General features: G+C 54.4%; 1 protein-coding gene across 1 annotated transcript; it reads right to left on the reverse strand.

Moving 5' to 3' along the window:
• Positions 1–10,616: 10,616 nt before the first annotated feature.
• LOC144490408 (amyloid beta precursor like protein 2-like) lies at positions 10,617–23,348 on the reverse strand (the record flags this gene model as incomplete). Its single annotated transcript, XM_078208152.1, has 2 exons — positions 10,617–10,746; positions 23,175–23,348. Coding segments are annotated over 2 exons (304 nt in total), but the record flags the coding sequence as incomplete, so codon positions are not given.
• Positions 23,349–23,400: the final 52 nt, after the last annotated feature.

A 23,400-nucleotide genomic window follows, 5' to 3' on the forward strand; every position in this document is an offset into this window, starting at 1 on the left:
CTCTCACTGGGTTACGGGTCCCACACACACTGACTCTCACTGGGGTACGGGTTCCACACACACTGACTCTCACTGGGGTACGGGTTCCACACACACTGACTCTCACTGGGTTACGGGTCCCACACACACTGACTCTCACTGGGGTAGGGTCCCACACACACTGACTCTCACTGGGGTACGGGTTCCACACACACTGACTCTCACTGGGTTACAGGTTCCACACACACTGACTCTCACTGGGGTACGGGTTCCACACACACTGACTCTCACTGGGTTACGGGTCCCACACACACTGACTCTCACTGGGGTATGGGTCCCACACACACTGACTCTCACTGGGGTACGGGTCCCACACGTACTGACTCTCACTGGGGTACGGGTCCCACACACACTGACTCTCACTGGGGTACGGGTTCCACACACACTGACTCTCACTGGGGTACGGGTTCCACACACACTGACTCTCACTGGGGTACGGGTTCCACACACACTAACTCTCACTGGGGTACGGGTCCCACACACACTGACTCTCACTGGGGTACGGGTCCCACACACACTGACTCTCACTGGGGTATGGGTCCCACACACACTGACTCTCACTGGGGTACGGGTTCCACACACACTGACTCTCACTGGGTTACGGGTCCCACACACACTGACTCTCACTGGGGTATGGGTCCCACACACACTGACTCTCACTGGGGTACGGGTCCCACACACACTGACTCTCACTGGGGTACGGGTCCCACACACACAGACTCTCACTGGGGTACGGGTTCCACACACACTGACTCTCACTGGGGTACGGGTCCCACACACACTGACTCTCACTGGGGTACGGGTTCCAAACACACTGACTCTCACTGGGGTACGGGTTCCACACACACTGACTCTCACTGGGGTACGGGTTCCCCACACACTGACTCTCACTGGGGTACGGGTTCCACACACACTGACTCTCACTGGGGTACGGGTTCCACACACACTGACTCTCACTGGGGTACGGGTCCCACACACACTGACTCTCACTGGGGTACGGGTTCCACACACACTGACTCTCACTGGGGTACGGGTTCCACACACACTGACTCTCACTGGGGTACGGGTTCCACACACACTAACTCTCACTGGGGTACGGGTCCCACACACACTGACTCTCACTGGGGTACGGGTCCCACACACACGGACTCTCACTGAGGTATGGGTCCCACACACACTGACTCTCACTGGGGTACGGGATCCACACACACTGACTCTCACTGGGTTACGGGTCCCACACACACTGACTCTCACTGGGGTATGGGTCCCACACACACTGACTCTCACTGGGGTACGGGTTCCACACACACTGACTCTCACTGGGTTACGGGTCCCACACACACTGCATCTCACTGGGGTATGGGTCCCACACACACTGACTCTCACTGGGGTACGGGTCCCACACACACAGACTCACACTGGGGTACGGGTTCCACACACACTGACTCTCACTGGGGTACGGGTCCCACACACACTGACTCTCACTGGGGTACGGGTTCCAAACACACTGACTCTCACTGGGGTACGGGTCCCACACACACTGACTCTCACTGGGGTACGGGTTCCACACACACTGACTCTCACTGGGGTACGGGTTCCAAACACACTGACTCTCACTGGGGTACGGGTTCCACACACACTGACTCTCACTGGGGTACGGGTCCCACACACACTGACTCTCACTGGGGTACGGGTCCCACACACACTGGCTCCCTCTGGGGTACGGGTTCCACACACACTGACTCTCACTGGGGTAAAGGTTCCACACACACTGACTCTCACTGGGGTACGGGTCCCAAACACTCTGACTCTCACTGGGGTACGGGTTTCACACACACTGACTCTCACTGGGGTACGGATCCCACACACTCTGACTCTCACTGGGGTACGGGTTCCACACACACTGACTCTCACTGGTGTCCGGGTCCCACACACACTGACTCTCACTGGGGATCGGGTCCCACACACACTGACTCTCACTGGGGTACGGGTCCCACACACTGACTCTCACTGGGGTACGGGTTCCACACACACTGACTCTCACTGGGGTACGGGTTCCACACACACTGACTCTCACTGGGGTATGGGTCCCACACACACCGACTCTCACTGGGATGCGGGTCCCACACACACTGACTCTCACTGGGGTACGGGTTCCACACACACTGACTCTCACTGGGGTACGGATCCCACACACACTGACTCTCACCGGGGTACGGGTTCCACACACACTGACTCTCACTGGGGTACGGGTCCCACAAACACTGACTCTCACTGGGGTACGGGTTCCACACACACTGACTCTCACTGGGGTACGGGTTCCACACACTGACTCTCACTGGGGTACGGGTTCCACACACACTGACTCTCACTGGGGTACGGGTTCCACACACACTGACTCTCACTGGGGTACGGGTTCCACACACTGACTCTCACTGGGGTACGGGTTCCACACACTGACTCTCACTGGGGTACGGGTTCCACACACACTGACACTCACTGGGGTACGGGTTCCACACACACTGACTCTCACTGGGGTACGGGTTCCACACACACTGACTCTCACTGGGGTACGGGTCCCACACACACTGACTCTCACTGGGGTACGGGTCCCACACACACTGACTCTCACTGGGGTACGGGTCCCACACACACTGACTCTCACTGGGGTACGGGTCGCACACACTGACTCTCACTGGGGTACGGGTCCCACACACACTGACTCTCACTGGGGTACGGGTCCCACGCACACTGACTCGCACTGGGGTACGGGTTCCACACACACTGACTCTCACTGGGGTACGGGTCCCACACACACTGACTCTCACTGGGGTACGGATTCCACACACACTGACTCTCACTGGGGGATGGGTCCCACACACACTGACTCTCACTGGGGTACGGGTCCCACACGTACTGACTCTCACTGGGGTACGGGTCCCACACACACTGACTCTCACTGGGGTACGGGTCCCACACACACTGACTCTCACTGGGTTACGGGTCCCACACACACTGACTCTCACTGGGGTACGGGTTCCACACACACTGACTCTCACTGGGGTACGGGTTCCACACACACTGACTCTCACTGGGGTACGGGTTCCACACACACTGACTCTCACTGGGTTACGGGTCCCACACACACTGACTCTCACTGGGGTAGGGTCCCACACACACTGACTCTCACTGGGGTACGGATCCCACACGTACTGACTCTCACTGGCGTACGGGTCCCACACACACTGACTCTCACTGGGGTACGGGTTCCACACACACTGACTCTCACTGGGGTATGGGTCCCACACACACTGACTCTCACTGGGGTACGGGTCCCACACACACTGACTCTCACTGGGGTACGGGTTCCACACACACTGACTCTCACTGTGTTACGGGTCCCACACACACTGACTCTCACTGGGGTATGGGTCCCACACACACTGACTCTCACTGGGGTACGGGTCCCACACGTACTGACTCTCACTGGGGTACGGGTCCCACACACACAGACTCTCACTGGGGTACGGGTTCCACACACACTGACTCTCACAGGGGTACGGGTCCCACACACACTGACTCTCACTGGGGTACGGGTTCCACACACACTGACTCTCACTGGGGTACGGGTTCCACACACACTGACTCTCACTGGGGTACGGGTCCCACACACACTGACTCTCACTGGGGTACGGGTTCCACACACACTGACTCTCACTGGGGTACGGGTCCCACACACACTGACTCTCACTGGGGTACGGGTTCCACACACACTGACTCTCACTGGGGTACGGGTTCCACACACACTGACTCTCACTGGGGTACGGGTTCCACACACACTAACTCTCACTGGGGTACGGGTCCCACACACACTGAGTCTCACTGGGGTACGGGTCCCACACACACTGACTCTCACTGGGGTACGGGTCCCACACACACTGACTCTCACTGGGGTACGGGTCCCACACACACTGACTCTCACTGGGGTACAGGTTCCACACACACTGACTCTCACTGGGGTACGGGTCCCACACACAATGACTCTCACTGGGGTACGGGTTCCACACACACTGACTCTCACTGGGGGACGGGTTCCACACACACTGACTCTCACTGGGGGACGGGTTCCACACACACTGACTCTCACTGGGGTACGGGTCCCACACACACTGACTCTCACTGGGGTACGGGTTCCACACACACTGACTCTCACTGGGGTACGGGTCCCACACACACTGACTCTCACTGGGGTACGGGTTCCACACACACTGACTCTCACTGGGGGACGGGTCCCACACACACTGACTCTCACTGGGGTACGGGTTCCACACACACTGACTCTCACTGGGGGACGGGTTCCACACACACTGACTCTCACTGGGATATGGGTCCCACACACACACTCTCACTGGGGGACGGGTTCCACACACACTGACTCTCACTGGGGTACGGGTTCCACACACACTGACTCTCACTGGGGTACGGTTCCCACACACACTGACTCTCACTGGGGTACGGGTCCCAAACACACTGACTCTCACTGGGGTACGGGTCCCACACACACTGACTCTCACTGGGGTACGGGTTCCACACACACTGACCCTCACTGGGGTACGGGTTCCACACACTGACTCTCACTGGGGTACAGGTCCCACACACACTGACTCTCACTGGGGTATGGGTCCCACACACACTGACTCTCACTGGGGTACGGGTCCCACACACACTGACTCTCACTGGGGTACGGGTCCCACACACACTGGCTCTCACTGAGGTACGGGTCCCACACACACTGACTCTCACTGGGGTATGGGTGCCACACACACTGACTCTCACTGGGGTACGGGTCCCACACACACTGACTCTCACTGGGGTACGGGTCCCACACACACTGACTCTCACTGGGGTACGGGTTCCACACACACTGACTCTCACTGGGGTACGGGTCCCACACACACTGACTCTCACTGGGGTACGGGTCCCACACACACTGACTCTCACTGGGGTACGGGTCCCACACACACTGACTCTCACTGGGGTACGGGTTCCACACACACTGACTCTCACTGGGGTACGGGTTCCACACACACTGACTCTCACTGGGGTACAGGTTCCACACACACTGACTCTCACTGGGGTACGGGTTCCACACACACTGACTCTCACTGGGGTACGGGTTCCACACACACTGACTCTCACTGGGGTACGGGTCCCACACACACTGACTCTCACTGGGGTACGGGTTCCACGCACACTGACTCTCACTGGGGTACGGGTCCCACACACACTGACTCTCACTGGGGTACGGGTTCCACACACACTGACTCTCACTGGGGTACGGGTTCCACACACACTGACTCTCACTGGGGTACGGGTTCCTCACACACACTGACTCTCACTGGGGTACGGGTTCCACACACACTGACTCTCACTGGGGTACGGGTCCGACACACACTGACTCTCACTGGGGTACGGGTTCCACACACACTGACTCTCACTGGGGTACGGGTCCCACACACACTGACTCTCACTGGGGTACAGGTTCCACACACACTGACTCTCACTGGGGTACGGGTCCCACACACACTGACTCTCACTGGGGTACGGGTCCCACACACACTGACTCTCACTGGGGTACGGGTTCCACACACACTGACTCTCACTGGGGTACGGGTTCCACACACACTGACTCTCACTGGGGTACGGGTTCCACACACACTGACTCTCACTGGGGTACGGGTCCCACACACACTGACTCTCACTGGGGTACGGGTTCCACACACACTGACCCTCACTGGGGTACGGGTTCCACACACACTGACTCTCACTGGGGTACGGGTCGCACACACTCTGACTCTCACTGGGGTACGGGTCCCACACACACTGACTCTCACTCGGGTACGGGTTCCACACACACTGACTCTCACTGGGGTACGGGTCCCACACACACTGACTCTCACTGGGGTACGGGTCCCACACACACTGACTCTCACTGGGGTACGGGTTCCACACACACTGACTCTCACTGGGGTACGGGTTCCACACACACTGACTCTCACTGGGGTACGGGTTCCACACACACTGACTCTCACTGGGGTACGGGTCCCACACACACTGACTCTCACTGGGGTACGGGTCCCACACACACTGACTCTCACTGGGGTATGGGTGCCACACACACTGACTCTCACTGGGGTACGGGTCCCACACACACTGACTCTCACTGGGGTACGGGTCCCACACACACTGACTCTCACTGGGGTACGGGTTCCACACACACTGACTCTCACTGGGGTACGGGTCCCACACACACTGACTCTCACTGGGGTACGGGTCCCACACACACTGACTCTCACTGGGGTACGGGTCCCACACACACTGACTCTCACTGGGGTACGGGTTCCACACACACTGACTCTCACTGGGGTACGGGTTCCACACACACTGACTCTCACTGGGGTACAGGTTCCACACACACTGACTCTCACTGGGGTACGGGTTCCACACACACTGACTCTCACTGGGGTACGGGTTCCACACACACTGACTCTCACTGGGGTACGGGTCCCACACACACTGACTCTCACTGGGGTACGGGTTCCACGCACACTGACTCTCACTGGGGTACGGGTCCCACACACACTGACTCTCACTGGGGTACGGGTTCCACACACACTGACTCTCACTGGGGTACGGGTTCCACACACACTGACTCTCACTGGGGTACGGGTTCCTCACACACACTGACTCTCACTGGGGTACGGGTTCCACACACACTGACTCTCACTGGGGTACGGGTCCGACACACACTGACTCTCACTGGGGTACGGGTTCCACACACACTGACTCTCACTGGGGTACGGGTCCCACACACACTGACTCTCACTGGGGTACAGGTTCCACACACACTGACTCTCACTGGGGTACGGGTCCCACACACACTGACTCTCACTGGGGTACGGGTCCCACACACACTGACTCTCACTGGGGTACGGGTTCCACACACACTGACTCTCACTGGGGTACGGGTTCCACACACACTGACTCTCACTGGGGTACGGGTTCCACACACACTGACTCTCACTGGGGTACGGGTCCCACACACACTGACTCTCACTGGGGTACGGGTTCCACACACACTGACCCTCACTGGGGTACGGGTTCCACACACACTGACTCTCACTGGGGTACGGGTCCCACACACTCTGACTCTCACTGGGGTACGGGTCCCACACACACTGACTCTCACTCGGGTACGGGTTCCACACACACTGACTCTCACTGGGGTACGGGTCCCACACACACTGACTCTCACTGGGGTACGGGTCCCACACACACTGACTCTCACTGGGGTACGGGTTCCACACACACTGACTCTCACTGGGGTACGGGTTCCACACACACTGACTCTCACTGGGGTACGGGTTCCACACACACTGACTCTCACTGGGGTACGGGTTCCACACACACTGACTCTCACTGGGGTACGGGTCCCACACACACTGACTCTCACTGGGGTACGGGTCCCACACACACTGACTCTCACTGGGGTACGGGTTCCACACACACTGACTCTCACTGGGGTACGGGTCCCACACACACTGACTCTTACTGGGGTACGGGTTCCACACACACTGACTCTCACTGGGGTACGGGTGCCACACACACTGACTCGCACTGGGGTACGGGTTCCACACACACTGACTCTCACTGGGGTACGGGTTCCACACACACTGACTCTCACTGGGGTACGGGTTCCACACACACTGACTCTCACTGGGGTACGGGTTCCACACACACTGACTCTCACTGGGGTACGGGTCCCACACACACTGACTCTCACTGGGGTACGGGTGCCACACACACTGACTCTCACGGGGGTATGGGTCCCACACACACTGACTCTCACTGGGGTATGGGTCCCACACACACTGACTCTCACTGGGGTACGGGTTCCACACACACTGACTCTCACTGGGGTACGGGTCCCACACACACTGACTCTCACTGGGGTATGGGTCCCACACACACTGACTCTCACTGGGGTACGGGTCCCACACACACTGACTCTCACTGGGGTACGGGTGCCACACACACTGGCTCTCACTGGGGTACGGGTCCCACACACACTGACTCTCACTGGGGTACGGGTCCCACACACACTGACTCTCACTGGGGTACGGGTTCCCACACACACTGACTCTCACTGGGGTATGGGTCCCACACACACTGACTCTCACTGGGGTACGGGTCCCACACACACTGACTCTCACTGGGGTACGGGTCCCACACACACTGACTCTCACTGGGGTACGGATTCCACACACACTGACTCTCACTGGGGTACGGGTCCCACACACACTGACTCTCACTGGGGTACGGGTCCCACACACACTGACTCTCACTGGGATACGGGTCCCACACACACTGACTCTCACTGGGGTACGGGTCCCACACACACTGACTCTCACTGGGGTACGGGTCCCACACACACTGACTCTCACTGGGGTACGGGTCCCACACACACTGACTCTCACTGGGGTACGGGTCCCACACACACTGACTCTCACTGGGGTACGGGTTCCACACACACTGACTCTCACTGGGGTACGGGTTCCACACACACTGACTCTCACTGGGATACGGGTCCCACACACACTGACTCTCACTGGGGTACGGGTCCCACACACACTGACTCTCACTGGGGTACGGGTCCCCCACACACTGACTCTCACTGGGGTACGGGTCCCACACACACTGACTCTCACTGGGGTACGGGTTCCACACACACTGACTCTCACTGGGGTACGGGTTCCACACACACTGACTCTCACTGGGGTACGGGTCCCCCACACACTGACTCTCACTGGGGTACGGGTCCCACACACACTGACTCTCACTGGGGTACGGGTCCCACACACACTGACTCTCACTGGGGTACGGGTTCCACACACACTGACTCTCACTGGGGTACGGGTTCCACACACACTGATTCTCACTGGGGTACGGGTCCCACACACACTGACTCTCACTGGGGTACGGGTTCCACACACACTGACTCTCACTGGGGTACGGGTCCCACACACACTGACTCTCACTGGGGTACGGGTTCCACACACACTGACTCTCACTGGGGTACAGGTCCCACACACACTGACTCTCACTGGGGTACGGGTTCCACACACACTGACTCTCACTGGGGTACGGGTCCCACACACACTGACTCTCACTGGGGTACGGGTCCCACACACACTGACTCTCACTGGGGTACGGGTTCCACACACACTGACTCTCACTGGGGTACGGGTCCGACACACACTGACTCTCACTGGGGTACGGGTTCCACACACACTGACTCTCACTGGGGTACGGGTCCCACACACACTGACTCTCACTGGGGTACGGGTTCCACACACACTGACTCTCACTGGGGTACGGGTTCCACACACACTGACTCTCACTGGGGTACGGGTTCCTCACACACACTGACTCTCACTGGGGTACGGGTTCCACACACACTGACTCTCACTGGGGTACGGGTCCGACACACACTGACTCTCACTGGGGTACGGGTTCCACACACACTGACTCTCACTGGGGTACGGGTTCCACACACACTGACTCTCACTGGGGTACGGGTCCCACACACACTGACTCTCACTGGGGTACGGGTTCCACGCACACTGACTCTCACTGGGGTACGGGTCCCACACACACTGACTCTCACTGGGGTACGGGTTCCACACACACTGACTCTCACTGGGGTACGGGTTCCACACACACTGACTCTCACTGGGGTACGGGTTCCTCACACACACTGACTCTCACTGGGGTACGGGTTCCACACACACTGACTCTCACTGGGGTACGGGTCCGACACACACTGACTCTCACTGGGGTACGGGTTCCACACACACTGACTCTCACTGGGGTACGGGTCCCACACACACTGACTCTCACTGGGGTACAGGTTCCACACACACTGACTCTCACTGGGGTACGGGTCCCACACACACTGACTCTCACTGGGGTACGGGTCCCACACACACTGACTCTCACTGGGGTACGGGTCCCACACACACTGACTCTCACTGGGGTACGGGTCCCACACACACTGACTCTCACTGGGGTATGGGTCCCACACACACTGACTCTCACTGGGGTACGGGTCCCACACACACTGACTCTCACTGGGGTACGTGTTCCACACACACTGACTCTCACTGGGGTACGGGTTCCACACACACTGACTCTCACTGGGGTATGGGTCCCACACACACTGACTCTCACTGGGGTACGGGTCCCACACACACTGACTCTCACTGGGGTACGGGTTCCACACACACTGACTCTCACTGGGGTATGGGTCCCACACACACTGACTCTCACTGGGGTACGGGTCCCACACACACTGACTCTCACTGGGGTACGGGTCCCACGCACACTGACTCTCACTGGGGTACGGGTTCCACACACACTGACTCTCACTGGGGTACGGGTCCCACACACACTGACTCTCACTGGGGTACGGGTCCCACACACACTGACTCTCACTGGGATACGGGGCCCACACTCACCGAGACAGCGGAACGGGACGACGATGTGGATATGGCCGCTGCACCTCCTCTTTCCTTTCTTGCACCAATTCTCGATTTTGACTGGCTGGCCAGATTCCATTACTCCCGTCACTTGCAACTCCGGGTAAACCTGCAGGAGAGAACACAGTTCAGAGAGAGATTCCTGCTCTGCCCAAAACCGCAAGAAACTACAAAAGATCGTGAATGTCGCCCAACCCATCACGCAAACCAGCCTCCCATCCATTGACTCTGTCTACACTTCCCACTGCCTCGGCAAAGCAGCCAGCATAATTAAGCACCCCGGACATTCTTCCACCTTCTCCCTTCAGGAAAAAGATACAAAAGTCAGAGGTCACGTACCGACCGACTCAAGAACAGCTTCTTCCCTGCTGCTGTCAGACTCTTGAATGGACCGACCTTGCATTAAGTTGATCTTTCCCTACACCCTAGCTATAACTGTAACACTACATTCTGGACTCTCTCCTTTCCTTCTCTATGAACGGTATGCTTTGTCTGTATAGCGCGCAAGAAACAATACTTTTCACTGTATCCCAAAACATGTCGCAATAATAAATCAAATCAAATCTACACTGTCTCCATCAAAGACAGTAAGAACCCAGTTTACCCAGTCCAACGCCAGCATCTCCACTCCATCAAACACTCCCAGGACAGGCACAGCACGGGGTTAGATACAGAGTAAATCTCCCTCTACACTGTCCCCATCAAACACTCCCAGGACAGGTACAGCACGGGGTTAGATACAGAGTAAAGCTCCCTCTACACTGTCCCCATCAAACACTCCCAGGACAGGCACAGCACGGTGTTAGATACAGAGTAAAGCTCCCTCTACACTGTCCCCATCAAACACTCCCAGGACAGGTACAGCACGGGGTTAGATACAGAGTAAAGCTCCCTCTACACTGTCCCCATCAAACACTCCCAGGACAGGTAAAGCACAGGGTTAGGTACAGAGTAAAGCTCCCTCTACACTGTCCCCCATCAAACACTCCCAGGACAGGTACAGCACGGGGTTAGATACAGAGTAAAGCTCCCTCTACACTGTCCCCCATCAAACACTCCCAGGACAGGTACAGCACGGGGTTAGATACAGAGTAAAGCTCCCTCTCCACTGTCCCCATCAAACACTCCCAGGACAGGGACAGCACGGGGTTAGATACAGAGTAAAGCTCCCTCGACACTGTCCCCATCAAACACTCCCAGGACAGGTACAGCACGGGGTTGGATACAGAGTAAAGCTCCCTCTACACTGTCCCCATCAAACACTCCCAGGACAGGTACAGCACGGAGTTAGATACAGAGTAAAGCTCCCTCTACACTGTCCCCCATCAAACACTCCCAGGACAGGTACAGCACGGGGTTAGATACAGAGTAAAGCTCCCTCTACACTGTCCCCATCAAACACTCCCAGGACAGGTACAGCACGGGGTTAGATATAGAGTAAAGCTCCCTCTACGCTGTCCCCATCAAACACTCCCAGGACAGGCAAAGCACGGGGTTAGATACAGAGTAAAGCTCCCTCTACACTGTCCCCCATCAAACACTCCCAGGACAGGTACAGCACGGGGTTAGATACAGAGTAAAGCTCCCTCTACACTGTCCCCATCAAACACTCCCAGGACAGGTACAGCACGGGGTTAGATACAGAGTAAATCTCCCTCTACACTGTCCCCATCAAACACTCCCAGGACAGGTACAGCACGGGGTTAGATACAGAGTAAAGCTCCCTCTACACTGTCCCCATCAAACACTCCCAGGACAGGCAAAGCACGGGGTTAGATACAGAGTAAAGCTCCCTCTACACTGTCCCCATCAAACACTCCCAGGACAGGTACAGCACGGGGTTAGATACAGAGTAAAGCTCCCTCTACACTGTCCCCATCAAACACTCCCAGGACAGGTACAGCACGGGGTTAGATACAGAGTAAATCTCCCTCTACACTGTCCCCATCAAACACTCCCAGGACAGGCAAAGCACGGTGTTCGATACAGAGTAAAGCTCCCTCTACACTGTCCCCCATCAAACACTCCCAGGACAGGTACAGCACGGGGTTAGATACAGAGTAAAGCTCCCTCTACACTGTCCCCATCAAACACTCCCAGGACAGGTACAGCACGGGGTTAGATACAGAGTAAAGCTCCCTCTACACTGTCCCCATCAAACACTTCCAGGACAGGTACAGCACGGGGTTAGATACAGAGTAAATCTCCCTCTACACTGTCCCCATCAAACACTCCCAGGACAGGTACAGCACGGGGTTAGATACAGAGTAAAGCTCCCTCTACACTGTCCCCATCAAACACTCCCAGGACAGGTACAGCACGGGGTTAGATACAGAGTAAAGCTCCCTCTACACTGTCCCCCATCAAACACTCCCAGGACAGGTACAGCACGGGGTTAGATACAGAGTAAAGCTCCCTCTACACTGTCCCCATCAAACACTCCCAGGACAGGTACAGCACGGGGTTAGATACAGAGTAAATCTCCCTCTACACTGTCCCCATCAAACACTCCCAGGACAGGTACAGCACGGGGTTAGATACAGAGTAAAGCTCCCTCTACACTGTCCCCATCAAACACTCCCAGGACAGGCAAAGCACGGGGTTAGATACAGAGTAAAGCTCCCTCTACACTGTCCCCCATCAAACACTCCCAGGACAGGTACAGCACGGGGTTAGATACAGAGTAAAGCTCCCTCTACACTGTCCCCATCAAACACTCCCAGGACAGGTACAGCACGGGGTTAGATACAGAGTAAATCTCCCTCTACACTGTCCCCATCAAACACTCCCAGGACAGGTACAGCACGGGGTTAGATACAGAGTAAAGCTCCCTCTACACTGTCCCCATCAAACACTCCCAGGACAGGCAAAGCACGGGGTTAGATACAGAGTAAAGCTCCCTCTACACTGTCCCCATCAAACACTCCCAGGACAGGTACAGCACGGGGTTAGATACAGAGTAAAGCTCCCTCTACACTGTCCCCATCAAACACTCCCAGGACAGGTACAGCACGGGGTTAGATACAGAGTAAATCTCCCTCTACACTGTCCCCATCAAACACTCCCAGGACAGGCAAAGCACGGTGTTAGATACAGAGTAAAGCTCCCTCTACACTGTCCCCCATCAAACACTCCCAGGACAGGTACAGCACGGGGTTAGATACAGAGTAAAGCTCCCTCTACACTGTCCCCATCAAACACTCCCAGGACAGGTACAGCACGGGGTTAGATACAGAGTAAAGCTCCCTCTACACTGTCCCCCATCAAACACTCCCAGGACAGGTACAGCACGGGGTTAGATACAGAGTAAAGCTCCCTCTACACTGTCCCCATCAAACACTCCCAGGACAGGTACAGCACGGGGTTAGATACAGAGTAAAGCTCCCTCTACACTGTCCCCATCAAACACTCCCAGGACAGGTACAGCACGGGGTTAGATACAGAGTAAAGCTCCCTCTACACTGTCCCCCATCAAACACTCCCAGGACAGGTAAAGCACAGGGTTAGGTACAGAGTAAAGCTCCCTCTACACTGTCCCCCATCAAACACTCCCAGGACAGGTACAGCACGGGGTTAGATACAGAGTAAAGCTCCCTCTACACTGTCCCCCATCAAACACTCCCAGGACAGGGACAGCACGGGGTTAGATACAGAGTAAAGCTCCCTCTACACTGTCCCCATCAAACACTCCCAGGACAGGGACAGCACGGGGTTAGATACAGAGTAAAGCTCCCTCGACACTGTCCCCATCAAACACTCCCAGGACAGGTACAGCACGGGGATGGATACAGAGTAAAGCTCCCTCTACACTGTCCCCATCAAACACTCCCAGGACAGGTACAGCACGGAGTTAGATACAGAGTAAAGCTCCCTCTACACTGTCCCCCATCAAACACTCCCAGGACAGGTACAGCACGGGGTTAGATACAGAGTAAAGCTCCCTCTACACTGTCCCCATCAAACACTCCCAGGACAGGTACAGCACGGGGTTAGATACAGTGTAAAGCTCCCTCTACACTGTCCCCATCAAACACTGCCAGGACAGGTACAGCACGGGGTTAGATACAGAGTAAAGCTCCCTCTACACTGTCCCCCATCAAACATTCCCAGGACAGGTACAGCACGGGGTTAGATACAGAGTAAAGCTCCCTCTGCACTGTCCCCATCAAACACTCCCAGGGCAGGTACAGCACGGGGTTAGATACAGAGTAAAGCTCCCTCTACACTGTCCCCATCAAACACTCCCAGGACAGGTACAGCACGGGGTTAGATACAGAGTAAAGCTCCCTCGATACTGTCCCCCATCAAACACTCCCAGGACAGGTACAGCACGGGGTTAGATACAGAGTAAAGCTCCCTCTACACTGTCCCCCATCAAACACTCCCAGGGCAGGTACAACACGGGGTTAGATACAGAGTAAATCTCCCTCTACACTGTCCCCAATCAAACACTCCCAGGACAGGTACAGCATGGGGTTAGATACAGAGTAAAGCTCCCTCTACACTGTCCCCATCAAACACTCCCAGGACAGGTACAGCACGGGGTTAGATACAGAGTAAATCTCCCTCTACACTGTCCCCAATCAAACACTCCCAGGACAGGTACAGCATGGGGTTAGATACAGAGTAAAGCTCCCTCTACACTGTCCCCATCAAACACTCCCAGGACAGGTACAGCATGCGGTTAGATACAGAGTAAAGCTCCCTCTACACTGTCCCCCATCAAACACTCCCAGGACAGGTACAGCATGGGGTTAGATACAGAGTAAAGCTCCCTCTACACTGTCCCCATCAAACACTCCCAGGACAGGTACAGCACGGGGTTAGATACAGAGTAAAGCTCCCTCTACACTGTCCCCATCAAACACTCCCAGGACAGGTACAGCACGGGGTTAGATACAGAGTAAAGCTCCCTCTACACTGTCCCCCATCAAACACTCCCAGGACAGGTACAGCACGGGGTTAGATACAGAGTAAAGCTCCCTCTACACTGTCCCCATCAAACACTCCCAGGACAGGTACAGCACGGGGTTAGATACAGAGTAAATCTCCCTCTACACTGTCCCCATCAAACACTCCCAGGACAGGTACAGCACGGGGTTAGATACAGAGTAAAGCTCCCTCTACACTGTCCCCATCAAACACTCCCAGGACAGGCAAAGCACGGGGTTAGATACAGAGTAAAGCTCCCTCTACACTGTCCCCCATCAAACACTCCCAGGACAGGTACAGCACGGGGTTAGATACAGAGTAAAGCTCCCTCTACACTGTCCCCATCAAACACTCCCAGGACAGGTACAGCACGGGGTTAGATACAGAGTAAATCTCCCTCTACACTGTCCCCATCAAACACTCCCAGGACAGGCAAAGCACGGTGTTCGATACAGAGTAAAGCTCCCTCTACACTGTCCCCCATCAAACACTCCCAGGACAGGTACAGCACGGGGTTAGATACAGAGTAAAGCTCCCTCTACACTGTCCCCATCAAACACTCCCAGGACAGGTACAGCACGGGGTTAGATACAGAGTAAAGCTCCCTCTACACTGTCCCCATCAAACACTTCCAGGACAGGTACAGCACGGGGTTAGATACAGAGTAAATCTCCCTCTACACTGTCCCCATCAAACACTCCCAGGACAGGTACAGCACGGGGTTAGATACAGAGTAAAGCTCCCTCTACACTGTCCCCATCAAACACTCCCAGGACAGGTACAGCACGGGGTTAGATACAGAGTAAAGCTCCCTCTACACTGTCCCCCATCAAACACTCCCAGGACAGGTACAGCACGGGGTTAGATACAGAGTAAAGCTCCCTCTACACTGTCCCCATCAAACACTCCCAGGACAGGTACAGCACGGGGTTAGATACAGAGTAAATCTCCCTCTACACTGTCCCCATCAAACACTCCCAGGACAGGTACAGCACGGGGTTAGGTACAGAGTAAAGCTCCCTCTACACTGTCCCCATCAAACACTCCCAGGACAGGCAAAGCACGGGGTTAGATACAGAGTAAAGCTCCCTCTACACTGTCCCCCATCAAACACTCCCAGGACAGGTACAGCACGGGGTTAGATACAGAGTAAAGCTCCCTCTACACTGTCCCCATCAAACACTCCCAGGACAGGTACAGCACGGGGTTAGATACAGAGTAAATCTCCCTCTACACTGTCCCCATCAAACACTCCCAGGACAGGTACAGCACGGGGTTAGATACAGAGTAAAGCTCCCTCTACACTGTCCCCATCAAACACTCCCAGGACAGGCAAAGCACGGGGTTAGATACAGAGTAAAGCTCCCTCTACACTGTCCCCATCAAACACTCCCAGGACAGGTACAGCACGGGGTTAGATACAGAGTAAAGCTCCCTCTACACTGTCCCCATCAAACACTCCCAGGACAGGTACAGCACGGGGTTAGATACAGAGTAAATCTCCCTCTACACTGTCCCCATCAAACACTCCCAGGACAGGCAAAGCACGGTGTTAGATACAGAGTAAAGCTCCCTCTACACTGTCCCCCATCAAACACTCCCAGGACAGGTACAGCACGGGGTTAGATACAGAGTAAAGCTCCCTCTACACTGTCCCCATCAAACACTCCCAGGACAGGTACAGCACGGGGTTAGATACAGAGTAAAGCTCCCTCTACACTGTCCCCCATCAAACACTCCCAGGACAGGTACAGCACGGGGTTAGATACAGAGTAAAGCTCCCTCTACACTGTCCCCATCAAACACTCCCAGGACAGGTACAGCACGGGGTTAGATACAGAGTAAAGCTCCCTCTACACTGTCCCCATCAAACACTCCCAGGACAGGTACAGCACGGGGTTAGATACAGAGTAAAGCTCCCTCTACACTGTCCCCCATCAAACACTCCCAGGACAGGTAAAGCACAGGGTTAGGTACAGAGTAAAGCTCCCTCTACACTGTCCCCCATCAAACACTCCCAGGACAGGTACAGCACGGGGTTAGATACAGAGTAAAGCTCCCTCTACACTGTCCCCCATCAAACACTCCCAGGACAGGGACAGCACGGGGTTAGATACAGAGTAAAGCTCCCTCTACACTGTCCCCATCAAACACTCCCAGGACAGGGACAGCACGGGGTTAGATACAGAGTAAAGCTCCCTCGACACTGTCCCCATCAAACACTCCCAGGACAGGTACAGCACGGGGATGGATACAGAGTAAAGCTCCCTCTACACTGACCCAATCAAACACTCCCAGGACAGGTACAGCACGGAGTTAGATACAGAGTAAAGCTCCCTCTACACTGTCCCCCATCAAACACTCCCAGGACAGGTACAGCACGGGGTTAGATACAGAGTAAAGCTCCCTCTACACTGTCCCCATCAAACACTCCCAGGACAGGTACAGCACGGGGTTAGATACAGTGTAAAGCTCCCTCTACACTGTCCCCATCAAACACTGCCAGGACAGGTACAGCACGGGGTTAGATACAGAGTAAAGCTCCCTCTACACTGTCCCCCATCAAACATTCCCAGGACAGGTACAGCACGGGGTTAGATACAGAGTAAAGCTCCCTCTGCACTGTCCCCATCAAACACTCCCAGGGCAGGTACAGCACGGGGTTAGATACAGAGTAAAGCTCCCTCTACACTGTCCCCATCAAACACTCCCAGGACAGGTACAGCACGGGGTTAGATACAGAGTAAAGCTCCCTCGATACTGTCCCCCATCAAACACTCCCAGGACAGGTACAGCACGGGGTTAGATACAGAGTAAAGCTCCCTCTACACTGTCCCCCATCAAACACTCCCAGGGCAGGTACAACACGGGGTTAGATACAGAGTAAATCTCCCTCTACACTGTCCCCAATCAAACACTCCCAGGACAGGTACAGCATGGGGTTAGATACAGAGTAAAGCTCCCTCTACACTGTCCCCATCAAACACTCCCAGGACAGGTACAGCACGGGGTTAGATACAGAGTAAATCTCCCTCTACACTGTCCCCAATCAAACACTCCCAGGACAGGTACAGCATGGGGTTAGATACAGAGTAAAGCTCCCTCTACACTGTCCCCATCAAACACTCCCAGGACAGGTACAGCATGCGGTTAGATACAGAGTAAAGCTCCCTCTACACTGTCCCCCATCAAACACTCCCAGGACAGGTACAGCATGGGGTTAGATACAGAGTAAAGCTCCCTCTACACTGTCCCCATCAAACACTCCCAGGACAGGGACAGCATGGGGTTAGATACAGAGTAAAGCTCCCTCTACACTGTCCCCCATCAAACACTCCCAGGACAGGTACAGCATGGGGTTAGATACAGAGTAAAGCTCCCTCTACACTGTCCCCCATCAAACACTCCCAGGACAGGTACAGCACGGGGTTAGATACAGAGTAAAGCTCCCTCTACACTGTCCCCCATCAAACACTCCCAGGACAGGTATAACACGGGGTTAGATACAGAGTAAAGCTCCCTCTACACTGTCCCCATCAAACACTCCCAGGACAGGCACAGCATGGGGTTAGATACAGAGTAAAGCTCCCTCTACACTGTCCCCCATCAAACACTCCCAGGACAGGTACAGCACGGGGTTAGATACAGAGTAAAGCTCCCTCTACACTGTCCCCATCAAACACTCCCAGGACAGGTACAGCACGGGGTTAGATACAGAGTAAAGCTCCCTCGACACTGTCCCCATCAAACACTCCCAGGACAGATACAGCACGGGGTTAGATACAGAGTAAAGCTCCCTCTACACTGTCCCCCATCAAACACTCCCAGGACAGGTACAGCACGGGGTTAGATACAGAGTAAAGCTCCCTCTACACTGTCCCCATCAAACACTCCCAGGACAGGTACAGCACGGGGTTAGATACAGAGTAAAGCTCCCTCTACACTGTCCCCCATCAAACACTCCCAGGACAGGGACAGCACGGGGTTAGATACAGAGTAGAGCTCCCTCTACACTGTCCCCATCAAACACTCCCAGGACAGGTACAGCACGGGGTTAGATACAGAGTAAAGCTCCCTCTACACTGTCCCCATCAAACACTCCCAGGACAGGTACAGCACGGGGTTAGATACAGAGTAAAGCTCCCTCTACACTGTCCCCCATCAAACACTCCCAGGACAGGGACAGCACGGGGTTAGATACAGAGTAGAGCTCCCTCTACACTGTCCCCATCAAACACTCCCAGGACAGGTACAGCACGGGGTTAGATACAGAGTAAAGCTCCCTCTACACTGTCCCCATCAAACACTCCCAGGACAGGTACAGCACGGGGTTAGATACAGAGTAAAGCTCCCTCTACACTGTCCCCCATCAAACACTCCCAGGACAGGGACAGCACGGGGTTAGATACAGAGTAAAGCTCCCTCTACACTGTCCCCATCAAACACTCCCAGGACACTTAATCAGAAGGGGACCAATATCCTGGGGGGTAAATTTGCTAAGGCCATGCAGGGAGGTTTAAACTGATTCGGGGGGGGGGAGGGATCCTGAGTAGTGGGGCTGAAAGTGAGGGATGCATGGATGGGGACTGCAATGCACGGCATTGCAGAGGTGGGGTGGAGCAGGGTTTGAAATGTGTATACTTCAATGCCAGGAGTATTCGCAATAAAGTGGGTGAACTTGCAGCGTGGATCAGTACCTGGGACTTCGATGTTGTGGCTATTTCAGAGACATGGATAGAGCAGGGGCAGGAATGGATGCTGCAGGTCCCGGGGTTCAAATGTTTTAGTCGAAGTAGGGAAGGAGGTAGAAGAGGGGGAGGGGTAGCATTATTGGTCAGAGATTGTATCACAGTGTCAGAGAGGAGGTTTGATGAGGACTTATCTGTTGAGGTAGTATGGGCGGAGATTAGAAATAGGAGAGGAGAGGTCACCCTGTTGGGAGTCTTTTATAGACCTCCTAAAAGTTCTAGAGAGGTTGAGGAAAGGATTGCAGAGTCAATCCTGCTTAGGAGTGAAAGTAATAGGGCAATTGTTATGGGGGATTTTAACTTGACTAATATTGACTGGAATTGTTATAGCTCTAGCTCGTTAGAGGGGTCAGTTTTTGTTCAAAGCGTGCAGGAAGGTTTTTTGACTCAGTATGTAGACAGGCCAACTAGAGGTGAGGCTATATTGGATCTGGTGCTGGGAAATGAGCCAGACCAGGTGCTAGACTTGGAAGTTGGTGTGCATTTTGGTGATAGTGACCACAATTCGGTTACGTTCACCTTAGTGATGGAAAGGGATAGGCATGAACCTCGGGCCAGTGGTTTTAGCTGGGGGAAGGGTAATTATGAGGCTATTAGGAGAGAATTAGGAAACATAGGTTGGACTAGGAGATTACAGGGACTGGGAACGTCCGACATGTGGAGTTTTTTCAAGGAGCAGCTACTGCGAGTCTGTGATAGGTATGTCCCTGTCAGGCAAGGAGGAATTGGTAGGGCTAGGGAACCGTGGTGCACCAAAAAAGTTTCTTTGTTGGTTAAAAAGAAAAAGGAGGCTTATGTTCGGATGAGACGTGAGCACTCGGGTAGTGCACTAGAAAGCTTTAGATTGGCTAAGAGGGAGTTGAAGAGCGAGCTTAGAAGGGCTAAAAGGGGACATGAGAAGACTTTGGCGGATAGGGTTAAAGAGAATCCTAAGGCGTTCTATAGGTATGTCAAGAACAGAAGGTTGGTTAGGGCAAGTTTAGGGCCAGTTATAGATGGCAGAGGGAAGTTATGTGTGGAACCGGAGGAGATTGGTGAAGCATTGAACCAATATTTCTCTTCGGTGTTCACGCAAGGGGACATGAATATAGCTGAGGAGGACACTGGGTTGCAGGGGAGTAGAATAGACAGTATTACAGTTGATAAGGAGGATGTGCAGGATATTCTGGAGGGTCTGAAAATAGATAAATCCCCTGGTCCGGATGGGATTTATCCAAGGATTCTCTGGGAGGCAAGAGAAGTGATTGCAGAGCCTCTGGCTCTGATCTTCAGGTCGTCGTTGGCCTCTGGTATAGTACCAGAAGATTGGAGGTTAGCGAATGTTGTCCCATTGTTTAAGAAGGGGAACAGAGACTTCCCCGGGAATTATAGACCGGTGAGCCTCACTTCTGTTGTCGGCAAGATGTTGGAAAAAATTATAAGGGATAGGATTTATAGTTATTTGGAGAGTAATGAATTGATAGGTGATAGTCAGCATGGTTTTGTGGCAGGTAGGTCGTGCCTTACTAACCTTATTGAGTTTTTTGAGAAAGTGACCAAGGAGGTGGATGGGGGCAAGGCAGTGGACGTGGTATATATGGATTTTAGTAAGGCGTTTGATAAGGTTCACCATGGTAGCCTTCTGCAGAAAATGCAGATGTATGGGATTGGGGGTGATCTAGGAAATTGGATCAGGAATTGGCTAGCGGATAGGAAACAGAGGGTGGTGGTTGATAGTAAATATTCATCATGGAGTGCGGTTACAAGTGGTGTACCTCAGGGATCTGTTTTGGGGCCACTGCTGTTTGTAATATTTATTAATGATCTGGATGAGGGTATAGTTGGGTGGATTAGCAAATTTGCTGATGACACCAAAGTCGGTGGTGTGGTAGACAGTGAGGAAGGGTGTCGTAGTTTGCAGGAAGACTTAGACAGGTTGCAAAGTTGGGCCGAGAGGTGGCGGATGGAGTTTAATGCGGAGAAGTGTGAGGTAATTCACTTTGGTAGGAATAACAGATGTGTTGAGTATAGGGCTAACGGGAGGACTTTGAATAGTGTGGAGGAGCAGAGGGATCTAGGTGTATGTGTGCATAGATCCCTGAAAGTTGGGAATCAAGTAGATAAGGTTGTTAAGAAGGCATATGGTGTCTTGGCGTTTATTGGTAGGGGGATTGAATTTAGGAGTCGTAGCGTTATGTTGCAACTGTACACAACTCTGGTGCAGCCGCACTTGGAGTACTGTGTGCAGTTCTGGTCCCCACATTACAGGAAGGATGTGGAGGCTTTGGAGAGGGTGCAGAGGAGGTTTACCAGGATGTTGCCTGGTATGGAGGGGAGATCCTATGAGGAGAGGCTGAGGGATTTGGGATTGTTTTCGCTGGAAAGGCGGCGGCTAAGAGGGGATCTTATTGAAACATATAAGATGATTAGAGGTTTAGATAGGGTGGATAGTGATAGCCTTTTTCCTCTGATGGAGAAATCCAGCACGAGGGGGCATGGCTTTAAATTGAGGGGGGGTAGTTATAGAACCGATGTCAGGGGTAGGTTCTTTACCCAGAGGGTGGTGAGGGATTGGAATGCCCTGCCAGCATCAGTAGTAAATGCGCCTAGTTTGGGGGCGTTTAAGAGATCCGTAGATAGGTTCATGAACGAAAAGAAATTGGTTTAGGTTGGAGGGTCACAGTTTTTTTTTTAACTGGTCGGTGCAACATCGTGGGCCGAAGGGCCTGTTCTGCGCTGTAATGTTCTATGTTCTATGTTCTAGGACAGGTACAGCACGGGGTTAGATACAGAGTAAAGCTCCCTCTGCACTGTCCCCATCAAACACTCCCAGGACACGTACAGCACGGGGTTAGATACAGAGTAAGGAGTTGGGTACCTTTGTGCAGTAGGTGAGTATTTCATCCTTTGTCCCGAGGCAGCTCTGGGTTCCAGACGGATCCGGCTCCCATTTCCCGCTCTGGATATCCATGAACATGTTGAGTTTCCCGCAGAACATGGCGACCTGTGGTTCCGCCATCCGAACTCCAGAATCGCCATTGGATGCCAGGGCCTGACCAGTGAAAGCAAGGCATTATAATTCAATCCACATCTCCCCCCCCCCG

The sequence above is a fragment of the Mustelus asterias genome, unplaced genomic scaffold (assembly GCF_964213995.1).
Source record: "Mustelus asterias unplaced genomic scaffold, sMusAst1.hap1.1 HAP1_SCAFFOLD_3247, whole genome shotgun sequence".
Lineage (NCBI taxonomy): Eukaryota > Metazoa > Chordata > Chondrichthyes > Carcharhiniformes > Triakidae > Mustelus > Mustelus asterias.